General features: G+C 34.0%; 2 protein-coding genes and 1 long non-coding RNA gene across 6 annotated transcripts; 2 read left to right on the forward strand and 1 right to left on the reverse strand.

Annotated features, from left to right (window-relative positions):
• Positions 1 to 117: 117 nt before the first annotated feature.
• Positions 118 to 7,478, forward strand: LOC114377270 (tRNA-specific adenosine deaminase TAD3). Of its 4 annotated transcripts, none has more exons than XM_028335708.1 (10): positions 118 to 261; positions 1,420 to 1,512; positions 1,602 to 1,653; positions 1,744 to 1,817; positions 2,183 to 2,304; positions 3,029 to 3,111; positions 3,910 to 4,006; positions 4,259 to 4,708; positions 6,631 to 6,743; positions 7,055 to 7,478. In XM_028335708.1, the coding sequence occupies exons 2-10, from the start codon at positions 1,443 to 1,445 to the stop codon at positions 7,230 to 7,232; spliced, it is 1,239 nt and encodes a 412-aa protein (XP_028191509.1). In that variant the 5' UTR covers positions 118 to 261; positions 1,420 to 1,442; the 3' UTR covers positions 7,233 to 7,478. The 4 variants fall into 4 exon arrangements, with proteins under 4 accessions (XP_028191509.1, XP_028191511.1, XP_028191512.1 ...); XM_028335710.1 differs by having other exon boundaries at positions 1,602 to 1,648; XM_028335711.1 differs by having other exon boundaries at positions 6,843 to 7,195.
• On the reverse strand, positions 4,294 to 9,004 carry LOC114377273. Its single transcript, XR_003659056.1, has 2 exons — positions 8,589 to 9,004; positions 4,294 to 4,676 (listed from the first exon to the last, which is right to left on the reverse strand). It is a non-coding gene; the product is annotated as an uncharacterized LOC114377273 (long non-coding RNA).
• Positions 9,005 to 9,205: 201 nt separating this feature from the next.
• Positions 9,206 to 13,638, forward strand: LOC114377269 (GTPase LSG1-2-like). Its single transcript, XM_028335707.1, has 7 exons — positions 9,206 to 9,658; positions 10,319 to 10,426; positions 10,503 to 10,589; positions 10,819 to 10,912; positions 11,433 to 11,489; positions 12,115 to 12,194; positions 12,311 to 13,638. The coding sequence occupies exons 1-7, from the start codon at positions 9,462 to 9,464 to the stop codon at positions 13,407 to 13,409; spliced, it is 1,722 nt and encodes a 573-aa protein (XP_028191508.1). The 5' UTR covers positions 9,206 to 9,461; the 3' UTR covers positions 13,410 to 13,638.
• The last annotated feature ends 6,855 nt before the right edge of the window (positions 13,639 to 20,493 follow it).

A 20,493-nucleotide genomic window follows, 5' to 3' on the forward strand; every position in this document is an offset into this window, starting at 1 on the left:
TCACCTCGACCACTGTGACACGACAATCACTATGCTATTGGGCCTTAGTTGGGTCATTGGCCCAATCCAAATCATCGGGTTCGGCCCAATTCATATAATCGGGCTCGGCCCATTTCCTTTCCTCCTTTCTACCCAGTGCACGCACCCAGTCTCAGCCATCCCAAATTCGACGCCGCGCCACCACAACCTCTTCAACGTCGGCGACGACGCGATTTCCGACGTTCTTCTTCTTCTGCTAGGTTATAGTTACGCACACTTAAGGTATGTCCTTGTAAATCACTTTCACAAATATTTTGTCTGCCATAATTTTTGTATTTTCTCCATAGATTTGAAGAAATATAATATAAGGCTGGTTCCTTCTATTATCCGAATCTACAGTGCACGATGCTAGCGTCTATTGTGTTTTATGTCCTTTTGCTCATTGTTAGCATTGGCTTTAGGTGTGTGATCGTTTAGTTAATAATAATGCTGCTGATTAAGAAAGCAATTCGACGAGGTTGGATTGATGCTATTTACTTATGACAATTTCTTGCTGTACTGTATGTTGGTGAAATTTACTTGTAACTTCTGTGCAGTATGTATTGTGAAATTTGCTTGTGAATCAAGATAAGTTCTAAATCATCACAAATTTACTTGATATATTTGGCATTGCATTAGCACAATTCTATTATTTTCTAAAATTGTAGTAGACAATACTTCTTGTCATTTCATTTGTGATCCTGCTGGATAACTGTTTTTCAAGTGAGTATATATGGGGTGGTCTTTCTAAACCTCAAAGGTGGACTGCAAGTGGAAGGAAGAAATAGACGTCACTATGACTGCGTTTTGTTATAGTAAATTATAATAATTTGTGCCAATGCAAAAAAATACATGTCTTTGCCTCTGGCATTTTCATGTGTAAAATATAATCATAAGGAGTACCAAAAATGACACTATGCAGCTTCATGGTCATTTCTACTACACTAACTTCATCCATTTTAACCAACTTTGCCAAAATTGCAAAATGTAATCTACGAATCTGTTAGAAAATTCTATAATTTTATTCTTTCTTCATATTTTTCTTATTTATATCGTCAAACTGTTTTTTGTGCTGATTTCATTTTCTGCAAACCAGAGCATTATTTGAATATGCATTTGTTAAATTTTTGTAACATTATGTTGATGATTAATGATTGATTGGCTTTATAGTTTTATATTCTATATACTTTTTACTATGCTTTCTATTTTTATTATTTAAATTATCTGTGTTTTCTTTGATTATGGCGAGCCAACCTGTTTAACCCACCACCTATGGTGGTTGAGCCAGGTTGTATAAATTTTGGCTCATTACTTGAGCCAGCCAAACCGTGTGGACTGAATTTTTTGACAACACATGGTGAGCCAACCTAGCTAATAGCTCTATTCAACATTGGGTTCCAGGGGAATCAGAAAAAGAGCAGGGCATGATGGATCAATGCTTGGTTGTGCACATCCCGGACAAGCAGCCGCATGACCTTCACCACCAACCCACTGGTTACGTTATGGAAACCCATTAGTTGGAGTTTTAGTTTCTTTTTGGAATACAATGAATTGAAACAGTTGCTTTGTTTGTTTCTGTACAGAGAGTGTTTTTGCTTCAGCCATCGACCCTAAGCATGCCAACCAAATTGTAAGGTTAGCTCCCCACCAAAATCTTCATGTCTTTGCTTTAGCTGTGTGCACTTTGTGAACAGATCTATAGAAGTTGCTTGAATTTCTTGTTAGGCGTTTGAATCAGATAGCACCACTTGAAGATCTCCGTCATGTGAAACGAATTCAGAAGAAAGTTCTTGAAGGAGGTGAATGGATATCATTGCTGAAACTCATACCCCCCCCCCCCCCCCCCCCCGCCTCACACACACACACACACACTCATATTATTTGAGGGAAAGTTGTCTTTTTTTCTTCTCAGTTTTAAGTGAAAAAATAGAGCTGTTGTTTGCTTCAGTTTAAAAAGTTATTTTGTAATTTGAGTTTCCTTCTAAAGGTACTATTAATTTTCGTTTGTGAAAAAAGTATTAAAACAATTTTTTAGGATTTTTTTGCTAATTTACATATTTTTAATTAAAAATACTTTTCTTAAAAAAAAAAACTCATACAAACTAATATGAGCTATGGTTAATAGACCAAGTATATTGCTGGTGACACGGGGAATGTTTGACAGGACAAATAGAGCTATTGGTGATCTTGTGTCTGGCCCATGAAGGCAACAATCAACTGGATAATATGCCACCTCTTCTTCAGGAGTTGATCAGTTCCCATCAGTTGAGTCCTTTTATCACAAAAGTGGGTCTATGTTTATTTTGGTATTTTTTTTTTACATTAATTAATGCATGCTTAGATTATTGTTTGATCACAAGAAGATATGAGATGAAAAATATCTGACGAATGAATCATATATTAGAATTGATTTTGTTGAATGCTGATTCTGTTTAGGTAATTTTTTTAATTTCCACACTCAATTCTGCAGTGGGTAGAATTGATCTTGGGAAAAGTGGAAGTTTTTAACTTTTCCATTGGTTGGAATTGGTGATGGGTGTGGTACCCAAAATTATATATTATCTACACTCTGAAAGCTATTGTACTTGCCAACCAAACAAAACCAATTATGTTCAACTCACTTTTAAAACATCATACCCAATCACAAATAAATTTTTCCAAAATTTGTTTTTCCTACGTTATTTCTTCCAAAATCAATTTTACCATAATGTAAAACAAATGGATGATAATTCATCAATTTAAATGAAAGAACAAACCCTTAGTGTTGGAAATCAATAATTTATGTGTGAATGGAGTTTTAGTTTTTTTGTGTTGATCAAATGATGTGCGTACAAAGCTCTAGGACTATGTACGTTAAATGGCCATCCATTTGGTAGTCCACTTTCAATGAAGAATAAGTAACATTTTAATACCAGATTATTGTGAGTTTTGGTTGGAATCCTGAGAAGTCTTGGTCCTTATTGTGTTTGCATAAGTTAGTTCGTGCATTAAACTTGAATTTAATTCTTAGGTCTGCAAATACGCTGCAACATCAAAAGAAGAGTGGCAAGAGCAATGCAAATTTTGGCCAACATCATATCACCCCAGGACTTAGTAAGTTTCCTTTTACTATTCTTTTATTTATTTGCTTATTTTTTATTTATATTATTTGCAATGTCATTGCTCCCTTTGGTCAAAAGAAACAAACTTTTGGTTCCATTTAAATATAAGAAAGTCAAGTAATGTATATATGAAGTCGCTTATTTGATAAATTAAACAATTCTTATTAAAATAACATGTACTGTTAAATGACATTTCAAGGAATACAACCTTCAGCTTGATGAACTGATCTGATTTGCAAGCTGGCCAGACAATTAATATACAAGATTATATCTAGGGGTTCCTGGTTACACAAGTTAGCAATTATATTTAGTCAGCTCGGTAATTCATACAGTAGTTATAATTACCAGCACTTCCTAGGTAAAAGTAATGAAGTGACACAAACACCCTTGTGTTTATACTATCCCATGTGTAATTAACTAATTATTTTTAGTTTTCATATATAATCTATGCTTGCTTACAGTTTCATGATATTTCTTGTAATTATAGATCTGATGTATCAATCTAAGCCTTGTATATTCTATGTGTAAAAACTGGGGAGTTTAGATTTTGACTGGGAAAAACCAAAGGGGAATTTTGGACTGTGTAGATATTGGAGGAAGCATGGCAAGTTTTTATTTTCGGCGGGGGGGGTGTGGATTTTGTTGATGACGTAGGTTGTATGTCTCAACATTTTATTTGGTTTCTATTTAATGAATAATCTCACTGGATGAGAATGCAAAACCTTGTCTTATATGGTAATAGCTGACGTTTTTTGTGGATTTCGCTTGACATTTTTAATCAAATTTACAGCAACATTGATGGCATTACTGGATTTAGCGAGGAGGACTCCCAATCAGTTTTGAAGTTTATGCAATCAGCTGTTGAGATGGCAACATCTGATGGCATGGTAAATGTGCAAATTTTTTGCCTTTTTCATTCAATTTGTGCACAAGAAATAATGTTTTCACACCTGTGACAGTCTTGACTTTCAGTTGCTTTTCTTCTGTGATTATTTTTCACTTAATGCGTAATAGCTTGAGTTATTTTTAAATTGGTCCCTCTATCCTTTGCTGAACTAGTAAAGGCTAGCTTTGGCTAAAGTGTCCTACTAGTAAATTTCGCATTCAACTGCTGCATACTAAAATTTGATCTGTTTTAGGTTGTTAATGCTGCTGTGATAGTGGATCCTTCAGCTAAGCAAATAATTTCAAGCGCATGTGATCAGATTTTTTCTTGGAACACTTGCAAAGACAACAACTGCTATAGAAAGCCAGAATTATCTAGTTCCCATCCTATAAGTTCCAGTAGATGTAATCCCCATGAACCATTGCATTCAAACAGTTCCTCCAATCAGCTTAAACAATCATATACAGATGTTGCTTGTTTATATCCTCGGCAATGGACTGAGCAGCAATCTCATTCACAGAGTTCATATTATTGGCACCCTTTGCGACATGCTGCCATTGTAGCTATAGAATCATCTGCTGCCAGGGATCGATACCTTTTTTCCAGTGAGGGAAACAGTGAAGATAGATATCTGGAATTGGATAGTGATAATTCTTCTTGGACTAGCTCTCCTGCGAAGAGACAGAAAACAGTGTGTGCAAATGTAAGTTTACCTACACCTGATATTTGGTCTATTTAATAAATCAATTGCAGCTGCCCATCTGTATGAAGTGCTACCATGCCATTCCTACAAAAGTATTAAGAACAACTTAAACTCCTGGTGTTGCATTCTTAGTTTCAAGTAACTTATTCTATAGGAAACTTTATGGAGGTTCCTGGATTATATTAAGTCTGCAATATTGTTTGGATAAGTATAAATTGTTTAGAGGGCTAAGAAGGTAGAATCGTGCATGTTAACTCGTTTGGCAAGTGTACCAAATGTCCAAGTAATAAAGTCTCGGAAGTCTGAGTGTTGAATTCCACAGGGATTTTGTGTTGTACTTATCTTGGATACTTTTTAACTTATAAGGGAAAAATAAAATTTAAGAGAGGGGTAGAAGAAAGAATAGGAAATGATAAGAGTGAATTATAAGTAATAAAAGCAAGAGAATTAAAAACAGACACTTAAGAAGGAAATTCAATGAAATGCAAGTGTTAGGACCTAGAATGCCTTTTCTGCCTAGGATGTATATGTTTATGATTTTTCTTTATCAATTCAATTAGATCTATTCTACCCACATCTATTCAGTTACTCGCTCCTGATTCCTCACGATGGCAGCCTATTTTATTTATCTATCTCTCAAATTCAACAAATAAAATGCATGAAGTTTAAATTCTAGATGTTCACATAAATGCATGGGCATAAAACTATCATTATATGTCTAGTAATGATTTTCTTATGAAATCTTTTCTTGTTGTTCTATTAGAAGTTACCATCTTCCGAGTGTCTAACCCCTAAAACTGATTTATGCATACTTTCTTTAGACCTTAATTAGAAGTTACCCTCCCCCGAGTGTCGAACCCCTAAGAGAATGTAAAGATGAAAATGCAAGATAAAAATAGAAAAAATAATAGAATAGAAAAACCTGAAAAAGAATTCATGTTGCATTGATAAATATGAGAAGTACACCATACATCGCTTTGGCTTTTTAGGCCTACCAGACCCTAACTAGGGGTTTAGCCACTCATGACCATTGAGGACTTTAGAATGAGAAGGGATGAAAGAAAAAAATAAAGATGATAAAAGAAAGGAGAAGAGTCCTTAGGCTTTAAGTATTTAAGTAGTAGTGAGAGTGCTTTGAAACTCGATGTGTCGTTTTCCCGTGGCCTGGCTCTCTCTATTTATAGTTGCTGAAGTGGACTTTGGGCCTTCGTAGGCTCGCTTAGCACGACATCTCTCGCTTAGCGCGTGTAGATCGTGCGCTTTGCGAGTTCCTCTCGCTCAGCGCGTGCTGCTTTTGTTGGATCGTGCGCTTAGCGCGTGCTGTGTGCTTAGCGAGTTCTGTTTCTGTTGCGTTCACTTAGCGCATGTTACGCGCTGATTGCGAGTTATGACTCTCGTGCTTAACGCCCTTGCTTAGCGCCTGTGTCTCCTATCTCGCTTAGCACAAGCTACGTGCTGAGCGAGACGCTGGGCTGGACCTTTCCTGATTTCTTCTTTTTTTTCTTCGTTATTTTCCATTTTTTGCTGTTAGCACCTTCATTTTTTATATTTGTAGTCAAAATTCAACGAAACATCAATTCTTTAACATTTAAGTGCAAATAACTGCTAAATAATTATTTTTAAAGACAATTTTGTTTTATTTTCTATTATCAAAGCACAATTATTTAGCAGTTATCAGTGTATTTACTTTACGTTTTATTTTCTTTGTGATGACTCTCCAAATAATGGTCCGGATGAAAACCTATGCCAATTACTTGCTCATAATTTACGCCTAACCTAACGAAGCATCTCACACCAAATTCAACAGGGGCAATATGGAAACATAAAATACCATCATTTCCCTTGATTATAATTGTTAATTATTTTCAGTTGAATATATTTTGTGTAAAGCTTTATTTCTGTGTCGGATTATGGTGTTTCAGGGTGAGGATGATGATAGATTGAATGCTCATAGTCAGACTTCTGATCAGCCGCTGGCACGGCCTTACTTATGCACTGGTTATGATATATATCTTGTTTGGGAACCATGCGCAATGTAAGCTTATAGAGTATATAGTTCTATAGCTTTGAATCATTTCTGTCTTTGCTGAGTTCCTTTGAAGTCTAAATAGGCCTTGTCTACTCATCTATGAAGGGAATATGAAGATAAGAGGCTACCAATAGCATTCTGATTCTTTCATTTTTAATGCCATGCAAATGTGAAGGGAATTCCTTTCTTCTTGATTCTTAGAATAGGAGAAATCCTTCAAATCTGATTCTCCTTTAATATGAAGTTTCACTTTCAGATAGTTAACCTTTTCCAAAGTAGTTGTTTTCTGATAAATTTGCCTTCCACTGTGATGTCAGGTGTGCAATGGCCCTTGTCCATCAGAGAATTAGGCGAATATTTTATGCTTTTCCAAATCCTAATGCCGGTGCCTTGGGTAGTGTTCACAGATTACAAGGAGAGAAAAGCTTAAATCATCATTATGCTGTTTTCAGGGTTTTGTTACCTGAAGAAGCCCTGCATAAGTGTCATACTTAAGTTGCAGAGACTATTTACTAGCGAGTTTTGAATGTTTGGTAATATGCTAATTGTTAGAACGGCATTCTGATATTACTTGCTTTCCTCTAGATTTTTATGTCGGTTTTGCGATATATTTTTCGTCGGTCAAGGAAGACATGGTCAGATTGGCCCTTTGTACCATTATAGCTATGTATTCGAATTTTGATTATGTTTAAACTAATTACCAATCTAATACATTCTCTGAAAATTTTGTTATGCTGTAAATTTTGCGAATGTAGTTATTCTTCTAAATTCTTATCGAGTATTATTGACAAGGACGGACAAAATTATATTTGTCACAAAAATAACTTTTTATCCTACAGGCTACAGGTAATTGATGGGTTATTTTAGATTTATTTTCATAAAATAAACTAATAAAAAACAACTCTTTCAAAAGCTAAAAACAAATTAAATGGTAATTTTTTTAATAATAATTCTGACTAATTTTTTTTTTTGGTAACTAAAGGAAACAATAGAAAAATTGCAGAAAAAAGAAAATTACGCCCTTGGTATAATAGAAACTGATGTTTTTTTAGTACAACGGTGATGATAAAGTGTAAACTTGTTATCTTATATGAAATTTTCAGATTTTTAATTAACTCAATTCTAACAGCTTATTTTGAGTTTGAGTTTGTTAATATGGTTTGACTTATTATAACCTGTAATTATGTCAGGATATCTATTTGACATGATCATCTCATTATTTAAAAATGTTTGTTTCAAAGTTTTGTAAAATGAACTTAAAAGTATGAAACTGCATCTTCAACCACAATTTTTATGGGGCTTTTAAGCACAATGACGAATTTTTATTAGTTTATGATTGGATGAGACTAAATTTGAAGTCATGATGGGGTAAGAACAGCTTCTAAATTAATAAGAATTGGTTCTTAATACTAAAATATTCTTTAGTAAACATATAAAGATATATAATATGCGAAATTCATTTTAAGTTTTTTAAAAAAATTTAACATTGAAATAAAAAAATGTTGAAGTTCTTAATTTTGATGTAAGACTCATCAGAGTTCAGAACTAAATTGAAATTAAACTATTAAAAACACCACTGTCACTTTAACACAAATTGAAAAGGTGAAAAAATAAATTAAATCCAAAATATGTCTTTAATTAAAGACTTAATTATTAATTTGATATTCAAGATTCAATCTAGTCTCTAAATTTTTAAAAGATTTAATTTGAATCCTAAATTTTTCAAAACTCCATCAATTAAGTCTTTTCGGTCAATTGAAGCTGACGGTAAGGGTTTTCCTTTGCAAATAATAGCCGTTATAGCCGACACTATATTTACCAAAAAAAAAAAAAAAATCTGGAAACGCAAACCTCGAGCGCCTGGGCCTCCATCGTCGCCGTCAGCATCAACAACGCTGCTTACTACCTCGCCGCCTTCAACTGGCTCTACTCCGTCCCCAACGTCTCATGCTTCGAAGCTAAACACGAGACACGTTACCACACTCTCGACCTTCTCTTTGTCCCTCTCTTGTTCTACTTCGCTTCTCATTACTCCCTCATTCTCTCTTACCCTGCTTCCTTCTGCCACCAGCTTCTACTCTTCTTCATTCCTTTCCTCTTTCAGCTTTATACGACCAGCTCCACAGCATTCGTGTCGTCAACATACTCAACATGCTCACAGATCTTGGAAGAGGGGAGCATGGCTGCGATGGTTGGACGATGGCTATGGAAGGGTTTCCTTTTCCAGATTCAATTTTAAATTCTCAAACAGTCATAGTGACAGCTATAAAAACCCTTATTATTTTTTAAAAAAAAAATACCCAAATCTATATAATGCTAACAAACATGGACCACATTAAATATTTTAAAATAATTTGTACTAAATTAATAATTAAATCTAATTTAAAATAAAACTAAAACTTGAATACTAAAGTTAGTGTAAAAAATTATACCAATCATTTTGGCTTATTAATTAGTACTATATTAGCTAATTTGTCTTTTTGTATGGATGGTCATCACTGTTCACAAATAATCGCGAGTGTGGTGTGCGTAAGTGTGTGTTGCCTGCTGTATTTTTTTAATTTAATTTCAATGTGAGGATGAACAAATTAACTTATCTTCCATAACGTATAAAAGGTAGAAGAAAAAACCGGTGGAAACTAGAGAGGAAAAATTATAGGGTTTGAGTTTCACAGTGAGAGAAGCTCGTGGTGTCGTGGATTCCATTTCCAGCTAGAAATTAGAATGGGGAAAAACCAGAAGACAGGGGTGGGAAGAGCGTTGGTGAAGCAGCACAATCAACAGAGCAAGGAAAATGGGCGTTTACAGAAGAAGAAGGTTCTCGAATCCTTCACAGAGATCAGCGACATCGACGCCATAATCGAACAAGCTGAACACCCTCAACAACCCCTCTTCTCCACCCCTCACCGCCCCATCAATCTGTAAGTCTGCCCAACCCCTCCTTAATTTTTAACCACAAGAATGGAAATTCATTTGTTTTGTTAATTTCGATTTATTTGGGCTATTTTCCTTTGAATTAACCTACTTTAGCAAAAAAGATTGAAAGAAAAGGTAACCAATTGCACTTGACGTTTGCTGCCATATTTTTGGGAAATTGTTAGTTGTTTGATATGTTGCACGGATATGTTGGGATGCGCATTTATTGATTGATGTTTTCTGCTTTGTGCGATAATTTTGAGGAAAACAAGATTGTAAGAGTGAGGTTATGCTCTGAGGGAAGGAAAGTGGGGGGCCATGAAGGAGGGGGGGGGGGGGGGGGGGGGGGGTATTCCCAAAATAAAAATAAAAGTTGGGCACATGCCTAAAATACAAATAAATGCTTGTTGTTCCAGTATCAGATACAATACATAAGTGTCACCAATTTTCAAAGTGTCATAACTTGCTTGTAGACTTGTAGTGGACTAGCTGTATTGTATCTACCTTGCATTGCTGAAAAAGAATTTCGAATGTGTGGAGGTGACTGTGTGAGGAATTTTGTTTTTTCGTTAAATGGTTGCTGGCTTTGCATGTTATCCTTTAACTTTGTGTGTCTATTTATATTGTATAATGAAAATTTTGTAATTTTTGTTGTATGAGTGTAGGGATCTGAGCTCTGGCATTGGCAAAAATGAAATGACACTTGAAGAAATGAGGAAACAGCAGAAGAGGGAGGAGGCTTTGCATGCTAGCAGTCTTCGTGTTCCGCGCAGGTATGTTTTTTCATTCATTGCTTGGGTGGTCGGCTTTACTTTGGCTGGTCTGAGTGTGTGTGTTTTTGTACTTTAGGCCACCATGGAGAGCACACATGTCTGTTGAGGAGCTTGGTGACAATGAAAGACAAGCTTTCTTAATTTGGCGTCGCAGTCTGGCAAGGTTAGGTCTGGATTATATTTTGTTAATCAATCCAGTTATGTCAAGCTAAATTAATGCGAAGGGTAAACACGCTGCTTTGCTGCAAACAGAAATCAGGCTTAAAGCTACAGCAATTAGAGTTTATAACTATTCCTAAAAGTGACATCTAGAAGAATAAGAAAATGAGGACAATTGTTTTTTATATATATATTTTATTTATATTTATGTTTGTGGCATGATGGTGTTTCAGACTTGAGGAAAATGAGAATCTTGTCCTAACCCCGTTTGAGAAAAATCTCGATATCTGGAGACAGCTCTGGCGGGTTGTTGAGCGCAGTGATTTGGTAAGTTGATACCATCTCTCAACTTTGACCTAAATTTTTTTACATTTTGGCTGATAAAGGGTTTCAAATTTCAATGATTGCCAAATAAGATTGTACAATAGTGTACCTTATCATGATAATTTTTTATCCCCGCCAAGAGATACATTTATTCTTTGAACTAAGAAGCCTATCTTTTTTTAGTAAAAGCATTATAAGAGTAATTGTTGTTTCTGTTCTGATCAGTTATGATAATTGTAATAGAAATATACTTCTGTAGTAATTTTGCATCTACCCTCCTCAGACACCACTAGGTGGGAGCCTCGTGTATTGTGTTACCATTTTTATTTTCTCTTCATTTTGTTTTTAAGACACGTGAAACTTTTAAGATGATGATCTCTTGGGTGTTATTTGCAAGATACACTCATGGTTTATAACTTGCCTAGCAAATTATATATCTAGCATTTGGTTTTTTAGTTCTGCTTTTAAGGGCATGAATTCTTTAAGATGCCCATATAATGATCTCATTCTCATTTTTTACCAGCTTGTTATGGTTGTTGATTCCCGAGATCCACTATTCTATCGCTGTCCTGATCTTGAGGTAATATTCAACCCCCCCCCCCCCCACACACACCTTAATATCTATTCTGGATTTTGAGCTTAAAGTAACATGACAGGGTGGCATACAAACTGCAAAGTGGAAGATAGCATTCTTTACATGTGATAGATACATGATTTAGTACATAATTCTTTACATGGGAAGATACATAATTTGAAAGAAAGGAACAGTTTTGTGGGGTTGCATATTGCATTAACTGGTTTTTGCATCATGACAATTAAGTTTTAGCTTCATGGTCCATCCCTTTGAAATAACTCCCATCAGTGTGTCAAGGAACATGTGAGATGATATGACTCGGCATTCAAATGCGGATATAGAGAAGTTTCAAATATTAAACATGGCAATGCTATCATTAGAGATTATTTTAGCTTAGCTTATAACTAAATTGCTACTCAGATACAAATGCTAGTAAAAATAAAGATAAAGAATATAATAAATGTATCAACATGACTGTATTTGTGATTTAACTTTTATCTTAGCTGGTAGATACAGCATATAGTTTCTGATAATAAACCACTTTTAGCTGAGTTTAAACTTCTTTGTTTGAATAATTATTCTAATGACATGTGCTAATCATGATTTATTTTGCTTTGATTTTATGAGACAGGCATATGCACGAGAGGTTGATGAGCATAAACGCACATTGCTCTTGGTTAATAAGGCAGATCTTTTACCAGCTTCTGTCAGGTTTAAACTTTTTGTATATGGTTTATTGTAATATTCCATTAAATCAACACTCTTGGTTTTCCTTCCAGCTAATATTCTTATCATTTGTCTTCTCCTCTGCCCTTTTTTTCTTGCAGAGAGAAATGGGTAGAGTATTTTCATGCTCATAATATTCTATATATCTTCTGGTCAGCTAAAGCTGCTTCAGCAGCTGTTGAAGGTAAAATGTTTAGGTCACCATTGGAAGCTGATGATTCAGGGAAGAACAATAATCCAGACACAGAGATATATGACAGGGATGAGCTTCTTGCACGGTTGCAGTCAGAGGCAGAAGAGATAGTAGAGATGAGGAGAAATTCTAGCTCTGACACAAGGCCATCTAACATTCATTCTTCTGGTGAAAATCTTGCTGGTAGTTCCTCATCAAATAATGTAATTGTGGGATTTGTCGGGTATCCTAATGTTGGCAAAAGTTCAACTATTAATGCTCTGGTTGGTAAAAAAAGGACAGGTGTCACCTCTACTCCAGGGAAGACAAAGCATTTCCAAACGTTAATTATTTCCAACAAACTGACCGTTTGTGACTGTCCTGGATTAGTTTTTCCATCTTTCTCAAGCTCAGGGTATAGGATGATTGCTTGTGGAGTGTTGCCTATAGATAGGATGACTGAACACAGGGAGGCTGTCCAAGTTGTAGCTGATAAAGTTCCAAGGCATGTCATTGAGGAGATTTATAAGATCAGCCTACCAAAACCTAAGCCATATGAGCCCCAATCACGCCCCCCTCTGGCATCTGAACTTTTGAGAGCATATTGTGCTTCTCGCAGGTATGTTACCGCTAGTGGACTGCCTGATGAAACTAGAGCTGCTCGCCAGATACTGAAAGATTACATTGATGGGAAGCTGCCTCACTATGAAATGCCCCCAGCAATGTCAAATGTGGAACTATACTCGGTTAACTTGCATGGCTCTGTTTCATCTGGTACTGAAGATGTTGATGGCAAACTTGCACCAGATTTTGAGCAAGTGTTGGATGACCTCAATTCATTTGACATGGCTAATGGACTTGTTTCGAATGAAGTTACCATCAAGAAGGCTGATGCATCTCATAATCACCATAGGAAGCCTCAGCGGAAAAAAGATCGTTCTCAGAGAACAGAGAATAATGATGCTGATGGGATGCCAGTTGTAAGGTTCCTTCAGAAACCAATCAACACAAGTTATGTGAAGGTCTAGTAAGTTCATACCCCTCTGATATTTGTACAGCAGACGACACCTGATCTGTGAGGCCCAGTATGTACATTGTTAGTCAATGACTGAATAAGTTTATATACTTTGTTTGTAATGCATTGTACAACTAAAAAAAGTAGACAATCACGATGAATATAACAGAAAAATATTTTGTATTAACTGTGATGAGGTATTTTATTGTTAATCTATGTAATATAAGCAAATGGTGTATGCATATCTGCATTGCTTTTGCATAAGATACCGCTTTATGGGACAGACAGACTTGTTGGATCAAGTGGTCTCGGAATAATTAAAAAGGGGGGTTGAATTAATTATCAATGTGTCTTTACTAATTAAAAATTTAACCTTCTTAATATTACTAGATTCAATTAGGTTTTACTACTAAGTTGTGAGGATGTAAAGAACAAAGACAATAACTTAGACAAAAGTAAAGCGGAAATTAAAAAATGTAGAGAAGAAGAAGACAAACACAAGATTTATACTGGTTCGGCCACAACCCGTGCCTACGTCCAGTCCCCAAGCAACTAACCGGTTCTTGAGATTTCTTTCAACCTTGTAAAATCCTTTACAAGCCAACGATCCACAAGGATATACCCTCCCTTGTTCTCTTTGAATAACCAAGTGGATGTACCCTCTACTTGAACTGATCCACAAGAGATATACCCTCTCTTGTTCTCAGTATAACAACCCCCAAGTAGATGTACCCTCTACTTGTATCACAAATGATGTACCCTCCAATGTGTTGGGACAAAGAATTCTCATGCGGTTAGTCTTTTGAATCTTTGTAAGGGGAAACAAAAGATATCTCAGGCGGTTAGTCCTTTGAAATCTTTTGTTTAAGGGGAAGGGAAGAATAAAAACAATTCTAAGGCGGTTAGTCCTTTGAATTCTCTTGGAAGAGAGAAATGAGACACAAAAGAATTCAGGCGGTTAGTTTTTCTATTCTTTTGGCAAAGGGATAAGAGAGATACAAAAAAATTAAGACGGTTAGTCCTTCTATTCTTTTAACAAAGGGAGAAGTGAATGAAGAATAATAGCACAAGGTTTTGATCAAAGAACTTTTCTTAAAAGATAAAGAATTGAACAAAAACTTTTAGAAAGATGAAAAAAATGAATCAGAAAGTTCTGTAAAAAACTTGTTATGAAAACTTGTTGAAAGATGTTATGAAATTCATGTCATGGTCACATATTTATAATCTCTTGATGACTCAAGTTAAAGTTTGTGGCAATTCTTTAAAACTAGTCACCTTTTAAAAATTGTGATAATTTTGAAAACTAGTCACTTAAAAAGTTGTGACTTTTGAAAAAATCTTCAGTAACAAGTCACTTTAAAAATTGTGACTTTTGAAAATTTATTTTTCAAAATCAGGTAATCGATTACCATCAAGGTGTAATCGATTACACATCAACAGATGTGACTCTTCATATTTAAATTTTGAAAATCAAAACGTTTAGAAATACTGGTAATCGATTACAAATATTGTGTAATCGATTACACATCAACAGATGTGACTCTTCATATTTAAATTTTGAAAATCAAAACATTTAGAAACACTGGTAATCGATTACAAATATTGTGTAATTGATTACACAAGTTTAAAATGATTTAAAAATGTTGTATCACTAGTTGTGACTCTTAAAATTTGAAATCTAACATTTTAAAACATTGATAATCAATTATATGATTATGGTAATCGATTATAACTTTGTAAATCAGTTTTGAAAACAATGATGGCTACTAGTAATCAATTACTACCTTCTGGTAATTGATTACCAGAGAATAAAACTTTTTAGTAATGATTTTGTGAAAACTTCTTGTGCTATTCAATGTTTTGAAAAAACTTTTTTAGTACTTATCTTGATTAAGTCTTCTCTTAATTCTTGAATCTTGATCTTGATTCTTGAGACTTGATTCTTGGATCTTTAGAATTTGCTTAACTCTTGATTCTTTGACATCATTAAAATAATCTTGAAAGACATTGCTTTCACAAGACTATATTTCTTGAGTTCTCAATTAAATAATTCAATCACTTTTTTAATAGAAAAATAATTCAATTACTTAAACACCACCCTCTTAGCTAAGCAGGCATGGAGGATAATGAAGAAACCTAATGCTATATGGGTAAAAGTGCTGTAAGAGTTGTATTTTCTTGATGATGATTGATGACTTTCTAAAAGCTCCTACACATCGGTGTGCCCATTGGATTTTGGATAACCAACATTTTTATGGAAGAAACTTTCCAAAAAAGGGTAGATAAATGGTTGAAAATGGCACTATACTCATTAATATATGGGTTGACAAAAGAATGGTCAATTTGGAAATCTAATACAGAAACTAAATACTGCTACCTTCTTGGATGGCAATGCTTGACCACAGAATATTGAAGTTGGAAGAAATTCTTCCCACGAGTTATCTGAAAGCTGGGTCTTTATAGATTACTTAAGTTCTAAACCACTGATGATCCATTATTTTAATTAGTCAATGAATTATTTTAATGTTTATTTAATTTTTTTTAAGTTTTATATTGTTACATCCTACGCCTGTTAGTATCATCACCAAAACAATGTACTATAGAATTATTTTGTACATTTCCTATTAGTTTTGCAAAGGCAATCTTCTAAAATCCTTCATGTGTTACGTGATATAAAAAATGGACGATATTGTTTTGGTCACTAGACAGCCAAGTAAATACTAAGTGTGTATTTGGATTAGATTATTTTTAAAAATTATAATCTGTTTTCATAAAATAAATATTTTAATTTTATTTTCTCTTATTTGTTAATATTATTAATATTGTTAAATATTTATATCATAATTTTATATTATTTCTAATACCAGTGAAAAATGTTTTATTTTTTAAAAAGTAAGATTTTGGAAATTATGATTAAAAACTAAAAAATTGTTTTCTAACCGGTTTTTGCTCAATTTTATTCCTAATAGTGAGTTAATTTAATCACGAAATCAAATACTAAAACAAATCTACACTATTTTTTGTAATTTTATTATAAAAGTTGATTGTTTTAAACAATTAAAATAAAATAAATTATCTTAAAACTACTTTTCATTTAAAATATCTAAACACATTTTTTCCACATAATAGATTATGTCTTTGATTAGTAAAATAATCACCAAAAACTATCTAATTTAAACACATTATATAAACAATGTAATTTTTTATCCGTATTAACAATGTATTTGAATACCTGTTGAAAAAGTCAATTGGATATTAAAACCAATTCATCCTCAATTCCTCACACATAACTATTCAACTGACTTTAAATGTTTACAAACAATAAACCAATCACATACTAAGTCTTGCAATTTTATTTTGTTTGTTACATGTCTTGCAACAAGGATATAAACATTTAAATGGCATAAAGTTGGAAAACAAAGATAGATTAATACCGAGGGAAAGAAAGAAACGATCAACGAAACAAAAACAGATTAAAATATTTTTTTGAAAATATTAAAATATTAAAAAAAACTATCATATCAGTAATAAAAAAGTATATCTATTACATTAAGAAAATATTTTTTTAGCTCTTTGATATACAACTAGTTATGAAGAAAAAAAACATAAAACTAAAAGTGAATATTTATTGTCTAAAGCCAATTTGGAAGCACCTTTTCCCAGTAACACATACTTTTCTATGAGAATATTCCTTTCTAACACGTTGCATTAAAATAATTTTAGCAAAATTGTAAATTTGATCCCCCTAATTGTCTCCAATTTTGATTTTGGTTATTCTTTAAAATTATTCACGCATTTAGTCCTCATTTTATATCTAATCACAAAATTTTGGTTTCCCAACCCATATTTGGACGTTGACCGTTATAAATTTATACCTGATAACTGCGAAATCTGAGCTAAATTGATAGTCATTTTTTACTAATAATGATAATGATTTCTTCACTTTATTAGTGTTTTTCATAAAATAACAAATAAATTAACATTTGTGCAATTTTTTATTAGCAGAAGTCAAAAGAAGACGAATTGAAGTGTTTTAGAGGGAAATTAACAAAAAATGTGGAAGAAAAAGAATTGAAGAAGAGTTGAAAGAATTGGATAACTCGCTCAACGCGCAACTCTCACTTAGCGGGCACTTTCAAGCTTAGCTCGAAGTCTCGCTAAGCGCGCAACTCTCGCTTAACGCGTGGTCTCGCTCAGTGCATAGGTCAGGTTTAGCGCGAGAAGGCTAACAAGGAAAAGTCCAGTGCACACTTAGTGTGCAAATGCGCACTCAACGCGAATTCAGCGTGAAAAGTAAGTTATCTCATGCCTATAAAAGGAGTAGGAAGCAAAAGGAAAAAGACACACCGAGTCTCAGAGCTATCAAAAGTCTGAAGTTTATCCCTTAGGGGAAGCCCTCTTTCCTTAGTCATTTCCCTTTTTCTTATTACTAGTCATCCAACCCTTTCTTTCATTAGTCTCTAAGTGTAAAGTCTTTCATGGCTATGAGAGACTAAACCCCCTAAGTTGAAGCCTAGCAGCCAAAGCCCTTTGTGACGTAATTGTTATTCTTATCTCTTAATGCAATCTCAATTTCTATTATTCTTTTTCTGTTTTTCATTGTTATTGTGTGGTTTGGTTATCCATGCACCTGTTTTTAGGAGTTATTCATTGGGAAATAGTAATGTCTAAAGAACTGAGAAATGACATCTCAACATTGCATTGCTAGGGATAGAGTAACTTTATTGTGTCTCTGCATACATCTTGATACTTAATGTTGTTTATGAGTTCATCTTTGCAAAGGGATTTGAGAGAGAGAATACATAAATTAGACTCTTCATCGTGAGGGATCAGGTTGAGCATATTAGTAGATGTGGGTGGAAATTGGAAAAGCATTTAATAGAGAAAAATATTAATATTACATCAAGGGTGGTTAGGCATGTTAGGCCCCAACATCATCATATTCTGGACTCATCTTTTGCATTTAAGCTATTGTTTAATTTTCTTGTTATCTTGTTCTTTTTCCTTTTTACTCTCAAATTTTACACTTACAATTTCTTTCCTATTCTACTTCTTTTATTGCTTACAAATTGGGTATTTACCAACGCAAGTACAAACAAAGTCGTTGTAGACTCGACACTCGATCTTCCATTTAATCTTTACTAATAATAAAATTGATACACTTATCAATCTATTAATAACGCTAACTGACATGTGTTAACGGTTGATTTGTCCATTAATGGGTTGTCATTTTTAACTAAGAGTGGTAAAAATAAAAATTTACACTAACCCTAAAACCTTATCAGAAAATCACAAACCCTTTCATCACACAAGAGCATTTTGTGATGTCTTAGCGCAAGAGAGCATGAGGGCCCAAGGCCAGGGTGGTAGCAATAGCAACGTGCCAATGTGGTTGAGGCTTCTTCGCCGCCTACGCCTCCACTTACTCCCTCCGCGTTTGTGGTGTCTCCAACTTTGTCCATTCGGAGCATAGGTAGTACTATTAATTATTTTGTTTCGTATTTTTCATAGGTTCATGCTGCGTGAATTTTTCAAATACGTTTTCGACTTTCCTTAACTTTTTAATTAGCAAGATAAGTATATAAATAAAATGGGGGTTATAAGTTATAAGCATGACGTAGGCATGATTTGAATTTGGAGGTGTGTTTTTTGTCTTGTACCGATGCAGCTTAATATTTTATTGTTTTCTTCTGCTTGTTGAAAAACTCGACAAGTCTAATAGTAGTTGGTAGTGCCAATACCATTAAAGGGTCGATTCATTGTGGCCTGCACTTTTCAGAAGAGATAGGGAAGGGATCTATCTACTGAGATTAATAATTAATGTTTTAAGAGAAATTAGATTCGGTGTGGTTTTCTAATAAGGCTTTATGGTTAGTGTAAAAAAAAATTAACACACTCAGTTAAAAGTTAAAATTGACGACCCATTAATGGACGAATCGATCGATGATACATTGATAACTGTGAAATATAAGTTAATTTGATAATTAATTTTAACTAATAAATGAGTGTAATTTCTTTACTTTATTATTGTTTTTAAGGAAATAATGAAGAAATTAACATCTTTGTAGTTTTTTATTAGTAGAATTCAAAAGAATAAAATTTCAAATGTTTTAGAGGAAAAATTGATACAAAAAATGGAAGAAAATACCTTGAAGAAAAGTTAGAAGAATTGGGCAGTTCACTTAGCGCGTAGAAAACCCACATCAAAGCCCAAATGTGCACTTAGCGTGAAAGCTCGCGCTAAGCGCGAATTCAGCATGAAAATTAAGTTACCTGAAGCCTATATAAGGAGGAGGAATCAAACGGGAAAGACAAATCGAATTTCAGAGTTCTCCAGTAAAGAAATCCAAAGTCTGAGTCTCTCCTTTAAGGGAAACCCTCTTTTCTTAATCATTCCCCCTTTTCTTGTTATTAGTCATCCATCCCCTTCTTCTATTAGACTTTGAAAGGTAAAGTCTCTCATGGTTATGAAAGGTTAAACCCCTCTGTTGGGAGCCTAGTAGCCAATGCTTTTGTAATGTAATTGCTCTTCTAATCTATTAATGCAATTTCAATTTCTATTGTCTCTTTTCTGCTCTTTATCTCTACTGTGTGGTTTGACCATCCATGCATTTGTTTTTAGGTGTTATACATTGGAAAATGGTCATTTCTAAAGAACTGGGAAATGACATCTCAACAATGCATTGCTAGGGATAAAATGACTTTGTTGTGTCTCTGCATACATCTTTCATACTTAATGCAATTTATGATTCAATCTTTGCAAGGAGACTTGGGAGAGAATACACAAATTAGGCTCTTCATCATGAAGGATCAGGGTTGAATATGGGTGGAAATTGGAAAGTAGTTAATAGAGAAAAATATTAATATTGCATCAAGGGTAGTTAGGCATGCTAGGCCTCAACATAATTGTATTCTAAAATTATCTTTTGTTCTCTTCTTGTTTATTATTCACGCCTTTTTAAATTTAATTTCTTTCTTTCTTTTTATTTATATTCTACTCCCTCTTTTATTGCTTACAAATTGAGTATTTATCAATGCAAGTACAAACAAAGTCCATGTGGACTCGACACTCGGTCATCCATTTTAATCTTTACTAC

The sequence above is a fragment of the Glycine soja genome, chromosome 11, assembly GCF_004193775.1.
Source record: "Glycine soja cultivar W05 chromosome 11, ASM419377v2, whole genome shotgun sequence".
In the NCBI taxonomy this organism is placed as follows: Eukaryota; Viridiplantae; Streptophyta; class Magnoliopsida; order Fabales; family Fabaceae; genus Glycine; species Glycine soja.

Bases quoted from the DNA above. Each gene is read 5' to 3' on its own strand.
- LOC114377269 (XM_028335707.1), top strand. From the start codon at position 9,462: ATGGGGAAAAACCAGAAGACAGGGGTGGGAAGAGCGTTGGTGAAGCAG. The intron at 10,590-10,818 runs GTTAGGTCTGGA...ATGGTGTTTCAG, and splicing joins TGGCGTCGCAGTCTGGCAAG to ACTTGAGGAAAATGAGAATC. The intron at 10,913-11,432 runs GTAAGTTGATAC...ATTTTTTACCAG, and splicing joins TTGTTGAGCGCAGTGATTTG to CTTGTTATGGTTGTTGATTC.
- LOC114377270 (XM_028335708.1), top strand. From the start codon at position 1,443: ATGATGGATCAATGCTTGGTTGTGCACATCCCGGACAAGCAGCCGCAT. The intron at 3,112-3,909 runs GTAAGTTTCCTT...TCAAATTTACAG, and splicing joins TCATATCACCCCAGGACTTA to CAACATTGATGGCATTACTG. The intron at 6,744-7,054 runs GTAAGCTTATAG...CTGTGATGTCAG, and splicing joins GTTTGGGAACCATGCGCAAT to GTGTGCAATGGCCCTTGTCC.